We start from the raw sequence: 9,767 nt of genomic DNA on the forward strand, positions 1-9,767 counted from the left end.
TTACTCTTCTTTGTTTGCAAAGGATGCAATCTTCACACAAACTGTGATCAATCGACTTCAACTCTGATAGTTTTCCCTTTGATTGAAGCTCCTTTATTCCTTTCACGCTCATATGCCCAAGTCTACAATGCCACAAACTCGAGGTAACACTAGAATCAGCGACTGCAACTGAATCTTTGTAACTAGAAGTCATGTAAAGAGTTCCAGTTTTATTTCCACGAGCAACCACCATGGCTTTTTTAGTAATTTTCCATGCACCACCCAAATAAGACACACTATGCCCTTCATCGTCAAGTTGCCCAACTGATATTAGAGTGCGCATCAATTTTGGTACATGCCTTACTTTCTGGATTTTCCACACAGATCTGTTTGCCATCTTCAACCTAACATCACCCATACCTACAATATTCAACGGTTCTCCATCTGCTAGGTATACCTTTCCATGATTTCTAGCCACATAATTTTCTAGAATTTCATGGTGTGTAGTGGTATGAAATGAAGCTCCTGAATCTAAAACCCAAGAGTCAATAGAATTATCAACAAATAATAGTAAAGCATCTTGTACCTCCTTAGTTATAGCATTGGCAGCATCATTATCGCTATTCTTCTCTTTCTTTGGTGCTTTGCAATTCCTCTGTATGTGGCCTTTGTTGCCAAAATTCTAGCACTCAACCTTTTTCCCAAACCTAGACTTGCTTCTTCTGTTCCTTGATTTTGATCTTCCTCTGCCTCGATTTGATTTTCTATTGTAGCCACTGCCTCTTGTTTTAACATTAAAAGAATTCGATGTTATCTCACCCGAATCTTTCCTACGAACCTCCTCAGCGAGAATTGTGTCTCTAACATTTGTGAGTTTTAATTTCGCACTACCTGTTGAATTACTAATTGCTGCTCTCATAGGCTCCCAACTATTTGGTAGGGAGGCCATAAGAATTAGGGCACGAACTTATTCATCAAAATCAATTTTTACATACAACAATTAATTAATGATTGTATTAAAATCATTCATATGCTCTGTCACGAAAGCACCTTCTCTCATCTTAAGATTAAATAATTTTTTCATAAGATGTACCTTGTTATTCGTAGAATGCTTCTCATACATATCAAATAAGATCTTCATCAACCCTGTTGTGGTTGTCTCCTTCGCCACGTTTCTTGCCACATTCTTGGTCAATGTCAATCGAATGACTCCTAATACTTGTCTATCAAGGAGTGCCCAATCTTCATCTGACATCTTTTTGAGTTTTTCTCCTAAGAGAGGTAGATGTAATTTTCTGCCATATAGATGATCTTCAATTTGCATCTTCCAGAATGCGTAATCTATTCCATCAAAGTAGTTGATCCCAAGTGTAGATCCTCCTTCTCCAACCATCGCTTTCTTCCTTGAACCTTGCTCTGATACCAGTTGTTGGGGGGATTTAATTGAATACTAGTAAATCCTAAATCCCTGAAAGCAAAAATAATGCGAACAAAAGACACAAAAATAACCACACACACAAACACAAGATTTATAGTGGTTCACTCTCCGTATGAGAGCTACGTCCACTTTGCCGCTGTGAAATTTCACTATGAAGAAGAAGAAAAATTACAAGAATCTCTCAAGCCTTACAAATTGGCTCACTCACCAAACCCTATTTGGTGGCTCTCACTCTCTAATTGTGTCTTTGTCTTTTATTCAATTTATAATCTCTAACTCTATGACTTGACCCATTTTTATAGGTAATACATGGGACATAATTCCTAATAGGACTCAAATTTATATTTTAATTCCTAATACGATTATAATCATATTCCCAATTGTATTCCTAAAAGAAAACAATTATACTTAAACACAAATTAGGAAAACCAATGTCCTAATCCAACTCTAATTTTGATTGAATTTGGTTTCACAATCTCAACAAGGTGCATATAGAAGAAAATTGGGTTCTTCCTATTTGTGAAACAATTTTGGGATTGTTTCCAAGTATATTGGTGTTGCAATAAGAATGTGTCAGGAAGCATGAATTATTACATATAACCAAATGAAGAAAAGCCATCCATTATCCAAACAAACTACAATTTATATTACAGTTAACTTCTTGGTTCATACAAAATACCCACCAGTATCGAGAATTTTCATTTCCTAAGCAGAGTAAAGAGAAACAGGAAACTTCTTTGAAACCCTATAATCTCTAATATAAGTGCCAAGTTGACTAGACAAGCTTGTTAGAAACCTATATGTTTTTGCCGAATAACTTATATCTACTAACTCAAGCCACAAGAGTTAAATATAAACAGCTCACTAACAAAGTAAAATTTCACCTCAATAAGAAACTAAACTAAACCAAGAACACGATATAAAAGAAACAATAACAATATACCTGCGTACCAGACGTATGGTTAAGAAGCATACAAATAACCAAGACCCTCCAAGGGTCATGATAATGATCTTGTAAAAGGTCATGTTCAGAACGCAGAGGCTTCCAAGTATTATCCAAACTTTTGACAGGAAATAATGCACTAACAAAATATTTCCTACTTGAATGAATTTGTAAGGAGCAAAACCTTTAGTAAATATGCCTGAAACAACAATCAATCCACAAGAGACACAAGCAATTTTACTTGGAAAAACCTCTTTGATGTGAAAAAATTAAAAAACCACGAGATCAAATGATCCAGTTAAATCCACTATAATAAAAATTGTTTACAACAGCTACAAATCACCAATAATATTTCACACAAAATTTAGAGATTTATCACAACTCTAACAAAGTAACATACACAAGAGTCACGAAAAGATAGAGAAAAATCACCAGCAAAGCACTTGAAATGTAGGCCGTATAACTCTAAACTCAACCGTTAAAATCGAAAATCAACCATCCAAATTGAAGAGCTAAATGTCCTCTACATTCTGACAAAAAATTAGATTGATCAGACTAGATATGACTTTCTGATCGTCAAGTTGAAGAAGGACCGACGGACTAAAAATTCTATAACTCAACTCTTTTTTTTTTTTTTTTTGGGCTTTAAGATTTTGGGCTATCCTCCACACGAGGGAAACCCAAGCCCAACAACTTTTTCTTTCATAAGCCTCATCAAACTTCTGATAATCACAATAACCATTATCAAGTGTTACCGCCTTTTTAAAGTACGGTGAAACCTTTATGCGTTTAGCCTTCAATTTTGAAGCTTTACAGCCATTCATAAAGTAAGGTGAAACCTTTCTCACTTCTACTTGTTATAGACTATTCTCGCTTGCTATTTTCAAACAACTCTTTTCAACTTCTTCTTCTCCCAAGCTTCCATAAATTGGTGGTAAAGAATCATCTAAACAAGCTTTGTCCTCATCCTCATCCTCATCCTTCTCCATGGTTTTAGTTTCACCGTTAATACAAATCCCCTGGTAAATGAACTGCGAAAGCACGTCATCAAGACTTGGAGCATCACTTAAATTACTCTCAGTCTTCACCACCGTCACCTCCGCTTCGCTCTGTTCTCCTCCTCTTTCCATACCAATCACTGCAAAGAATATTATCATTAATCCTGTTCTTCTTCTTTGAGTTATCAAAGATGCGCGGAACAAATCCCATCTCCAGAAACGAAATTCACGTCTTCCCCATCAATCCCACTCTTTGTTTTCCTCTTTTTATTGGACTCAACCGCCGAATTCGAGGGTTGTTTTTAAAAAAACCAAGAAACAAGTCACGCCTTTCTACGCTTTCTCTTCGTGGCAGAATGAGAGGACAGTTGATGTTCTCGTTCATCTTGTTCTCTTCGGTACTTCTTCTTCGTAAATTTCTTTGCGTTTTTGGGGCAAATCCCGTTCTGAATCTTCCATTCGCAGCCCATGAACCCGAGGACAGAAGCAAGATATCGGGATAACAGGTAAATCCAAATTGCAAGTAACATATTATATAAGTAAACTATGCTGGTAAAATTATCAAACCCTACAATACATATAACCACCAGTCGAGTGTATAATATCAAATAAACCTTGTCTTTGGTAGAATACCATATAACTACAGTACATGTAAAATATCATTATTATCCCGAGTCATTAGTATAATATTATAATACCTTAAGCATATTTGAAGTATCAACTTTTACAAGTGCATATTGAATTACTGTCTTCACAGCCGTCTCATCCTCCATTCTCCTTCTGGGTCGGTCTATTCGCCTCCTCTTTCCACACCAACCACCGCAAAGAACATATTATAGCTCTTCTTCTTTGAGTTATCAAAGACGGAACAAAACTCATCTCCAGTAACAACATTCACGTATTTCTTCTTTCCCATCAATTCCACTCTTTGCTCTCTCCTTTCTATCCATCTTAGCCGTCGAATTTGAGGTTGTTTTTAAAAGAAAACATTGAAACAACTCCTGCCTTTCTATGCTTTCTCTTTGTGGTAGAAGGAAAGGAGAGTTGATGGTCTTCTTCATATCTATCCTATTGTTCATCTTATTCTAAGTTTTCTTCATTTTCTTAACATTTAGATAAAAATAGCCTTGAAGCTTAACCCCTTAATTTAAACCAAAAAAGCAATTAGTTTTAGATGAAAATGGCTTTGAAAACAGGACATAAAGATGGGAGACGATGTAACCATTTCAATACCAAAAAAGTATGAGTTAAAGGTATCAGAAGGCAATTGGAAGTGAAAAGAAAACTTTTTATCTTCAGATACATTGTCAAAACTACAAGCTCAGAATTTTATCTAGGCGGCTACAAATTACAAGCTAATACATAGCTGTCTGGCCTAGATCTTACATTTGCTTGTGCATTCTTGTTCCCTTTAAACATTTTTGCATATACCAGAATATGGAGGTGGAGAAAGCCGAATACACAATGCAGATCATGCTATTTCCTCCTCATAAAGTCAGAATCTAGCTAGAAACATAAATTTTGAAAACCAGTAATAACCACAGGTTGCATTATCCCAATTAGAAGATCCTCGCCAGATGAACACCGAAAAATTTATCCACTTGCTATATTGCATAAAGAAATGGTCAGATTGTCAGCTTGTTTGCAGTTCTGAATCTCGATATATATGCCATTTTTGGTATCTTTCATGTCCAGGAAGAACGGGTCTAAGTCGAGAGGCAGTAGTGCAATTTATATAGCAACATCCTTGCAAAGTCTTCACGCAGTCGGAACAACATCTGAATAAGACACATAAAAACAGGCTTGGTTTCAAAGTCATCTTCATTTTAATTCACAAACCTAGTGTTATAAGGGGAAGAGGTGGTGACTGCATGTATAATAAAATACCATGTACAAACTTTTAACCGAAAAGATAAACAGTAAAAGATGAGTGCCATTGTGCAAAGTGATAATAGAAATTTGAAGAGAAAGCAATTGGAGTCTTGGGTCTTCTATTCCATACATGACCTTTTTTTTAAGGATTTTCAGTTCTCCAATGACGAAATTGAGATAAAAGAACAAAAATACTAAGAGATATATTGAAAGAGCATAATCAGGATTTTGTTTCAGGGGATGTGAGCAAGATAAACCCAATAGGTCTTCATTTGATCACAAATTTGCAGTTCCCACAATCAAGGTCATGAAAAAAAGTGAAATTCCAGAGACCTCTGCATCTACCATGAACTGGCTCTTCAGAGCCCAGTTATGAAAATACAGAAACTACAGGAGAAAGAGGAAAGAGAGAAAAGTGACTTACAGAAAGAGTAGGTTGCAATCAAGATTTGCACAGTTTCGATGCCTTAACTCAGAAATTTGTGAATCACATATATAGCACGTAGCAAATGGGTTTTCAGAAACTTGTCCAGTCTTGTTTGCTTCAGCCATAGCTTCAGGCTTGTAGGTTCCAGGTGGGAGAGAAAGACGGGAATCAAACACAAACAAATTCCCAACCCACTCTACAGGACCTTCATTCTTAAGATAGTGAGAAACACCTCCCTTCAAGGTGTACAAATTTCGGAAACCCCTTTGTCTGCCAAAAAAATAAAAATAAAAAAAATGAATACTTTGTAAACGGGAAGAAAATTAAGCTTGTAGTACTATAATGTCAAAGTAAATTGGAAGAACCGAAAAAAACTAAATATATTCCTGTGTATCCATTAATAACTTTAAACAGAAAACTACTTGTGCCTCTTTAACAACTCTTATAAGAGCTCTATGCAACAAAAGGAATCAATCTAATTGAAAAGTATATCCAGATTGATATAACACCTTTAACATCAAACATGATATTATAATGACAAGGAAAAATGAAAACAGTGAACTACCTAAGGATAGTAGAATATACAACAGCGGATACCTCCTATACAATACATTAAAATGTCTGTGTTTCCTTTATCAACATTCGCTAAGGGATCTGAAACAAGAGCCTGGAAAAAGGAACATAGTGACAACGTAAATATAATTATAATCATCACTGAATCACCAGAAAGTGAAAATTTTATAACATGACCAAAAGGATGCACAATTGACAATGTAATATGTCTTACAATAAAAGTGCAATTATAGCATAGTTCTACTGGTAAGATAAACTATATGCACCCATAATAACGTATGCAATAAAATATATCCACAAGAATAAGTATAATGTTTTGGAAGTCTCGGCCTGTAGCTCAGACAGGTAATTAAGAGAATCCTTGAATTAGGCTTGATCCCCAAACGAGGAATTCGAAGAATCCCCGAAATCCTCGTTTGGGGTTTTGCATTATAATTTTTTTTTAATTTCTAATAATTAAAAAAAATTATAATGAATCAGAATATCAAAATTATAATTATGATACATTATACATACATTATACATGTATGTAAATATATTATATGTTAATGGTATAATATTATGTATTATTATATCGAGTAACAAGTATTAATATATAAATATATGATATTATGATTACGGATAATAGAATATTATGTATAATGTATAATATATAATATATTATAATAAATTCTAAATAAATTATACCTTATACATTATAATGTCTCATTAATATTATAAATAATACACAACATTATACATAATGTATTACATATGATACATTATACATATATATTATAATAACTTCTAAATAAATAACTACCATAATATAACAATGATAATTAGGTAATGGAATTGATTCAATAAGGGACTATATATATATATATATATATATATATTAATTATTGTAATCAATCAAAATATCAAATGATAAATTATACATAAATAATATATATATTATGTATATCGAATGATACTTTATACATATATAACATATTTATTACGTATTGCAAATATTGATAATAATTTATTATATTTAATCTAGTTTTATTTATTACATATTTGTATAATGTTTCATAAAATATTCACACAATTATAATTTGTTATTGTATAATTTATAACTTCATTAATTTATTTTCAACTATTAAAATTAATATAGGATTAAATAGTTATATATATATATATATAAACGGGGCGGGGCACAACTAATCCCGTCCTCAAATTTGGGGATATATATATATAAACGGGGCGGGGCACAACTAATCTCGTCCCCAAATTTGGGGATCGATTTAGGCTCGAGCCTGACCCAAATCCCGAATAATTTGGGGAAACTCCACCTAATTTGGGACGGGTGGGGATGGGTCCTTGCGGGGAGGGGGTATTATGCCCATCCCTACAACAATATCATCTCAATCACCAACAGCGCCACCACCCTTAAAAAAGTCTTACTAAAAAATATTTATGTACCTGATAATTGTGAATTGAAAAAAAAAAAAAAAAAAAACAAACCATGTATCTATGTGTGTGAGACCTTCTCCGGTCATTTTAAATTTAGTAATAGTGAATTGAAAGTGATCTCGAAGTTCGAATCCAATAATCACGCAACTTCACAAACCCTCCCTTTCTCTTTGATTAACAAAAAGCCAAATTTTTTATATCTTTTACTTTTTCCTTTCTCCAATTTCATCCCCATTTTTGCATTTTCCTACCTAAGCTAACGTGGTCTTATTCATAATTCATGGGCTAATCATCATTCAACTCTCACTTCCTCTTCAATTTGCTACATTGACCCTCTTCTTCTCCGTCTTCTTCAACTACTGATCCAAGAGATTTAAAACCCATTTGTGTTTTTATGTATAATGGGTCTAATTCTGAATCCTATAAGATCTGGAGAGTCCAATTTTGATACATTTTCTTTTTAGTTCAGTTACCTTTAGTATGAGAAACCAGATTGGGTGGGGCCCAAAATTTATGTCAAGTTCATTAGCCTTTCAAATTGTCAATTTCTGGCGCTACTTCTCTCATTTCTTCCAAGTCTTGGTCCTCCCCCTCCCCTTTTTCCTTTCACAGTTCACGCCCATCAAATTTTTTTTTTTTTCAATTGTCATATTACCATCACAAAAAATAAAATAAATATATCTCAAATGATATTATCCAAAAATTCTCATCCGATAACAATGTGTAAACGTTATACTGAAACTGGGTAGAAGCATCTTTAAAGTCGGAAGTTGCTCCGAAGTTGCTTTCAAAACTTGTTATATTATCCCCCATTTAGGCACTCTTTCTCCATTGGTTTTAGTTTTCAAATCTTGCTGGTATGGCTGGTCATGGAGGTTATGGATATCCTCCAGGCCAGTACCCTCCTCAGCCTGGGGCATATCCACCGCAAGGTTATCCGCCAGCTGGTTACCGTCCTGCCCGCTACCCTCCGGCTGCTCGTGGCCCATCAGCCTCACAGCGTTCAGGTATGAATATGCGATAAAACAAATCTGTTGTTGAATTAAAATAGTTAATCTGAATGGTTGTTTTAAAGTTGTAATTGGGATCTTTACTAATCTGAGTACAATGCAAAGTAGTATTATTGATTTGCATTTGATTAGTGAAACTAAGAAGAAGATTCTGGCTTTAAAATTAGGCAGGTTGACATTGTGAATTTCCTCTATAGTTCGCCGCCTCTTGCGCTCGTCTTCTACTCCATATCAAGCGAACGGATGTTCTTGCGATATTTGTCGTAAGTTTGGGGCGAATCATTGGCTGTATCATTGTGGGAACTGTGAGTTTGATGCGCATTTGGATTGTGCTTCCAATACTCATCAAATTCAACACTCTAATTCGTTTTGCGGGGGGAAGTTATCATAATGGGGTGATGAATCAGCAGCAGCAACGGCCACGTTTGAGTGGGAATCCTTTGATGAATGCTGCGGTTCAAGGGTTTGTTGGAGGTGAGCCGTTTGTTGAAGGTGCGGCTCAAGGGTTTTGTTGGAGGTGCGGCTCAACAGGTTGGTCAGACTGTTGGTGCAGAATGGGAAGACTTTTGCAGCGGTCTTTTTTTATTCATGTTGCTAATGTTATCTTTAGTAACATACCATGTAATACAATTGGTTTGTTATATGAGACGGAATTGAAGATTTATGGGACGTATACATAAGAAAATGTTATGTTATTTGAGTAACTCAGCTTTGAATTTTAATTTACATTTATATAACAATTTCGACGTTATGGATTTGTTATATTTTGTTGCATTATTTATAATAACTTTAGAATTAATTATTGACTTGGGTTGCAATGTATAATGATTTCCAATCCATATGCATTAATCATGAGTCTATAGTTTGTTGTTAATTTGTCATTGAATTTGTCATAATTTGACTTCATGAAGGACAACAAGCACATGCATTACGGTCTAATATGAATTGACTTTAATTAATATTATCTTTAAAATATAAAAAAAAATATACTAATTTTGTGATTGAGAAGTTTTCCAATAAATCTTAATAATTCAAATAAATAATTTTTTCATTATTATATTTCGGTTACATTTGACCCATCCAATTTAAT

General features: G+C 34.3%; 1 protein-coding gene across 1 annotated transcript; it reads right to left on the bottom strand.

Annotated features, from left to right (window-relative positions):
• Positions 1–4,900: 4,900 nt before the first annotated feature.
• LOC116122177 (rhodanese-like domain-containing protein 8, chloroplastic) lies at positions 4,901–8,480 on the bottom strand. Its single transcript, XM_031408081.1, is given in 5 exon segments — positions 4,901–5,136; positions 5,655–5,927; positions 6,223–6,243; positions 6,245–6,324; positions 8,397–8,480. Coding segments are annotated over 5 exon segments (603 nt in total). The 3' UTR covers positions 4,901–4,991.
• Positions 8,481–9,767: the final 1,287 nt, after the last annotated feature.

This window comes from Pistacia vera, unplaced genomic scaffold (genome assembly GCF_008641045.1).
Source record: "Pistacia vera cultivar Batoury unplaced genomic scaffold, PisVer_v2 Contig132, whole genome shotgun sequence".
In the NCBI taxonomy this organism is placed as follows: domain Eukaryota; kingdom Viridiplantae; phylum Streptophyta; class Magnoliopsida; order Sapindales; family Anacardiaceae; genus Pistacia; species Pistacia vera.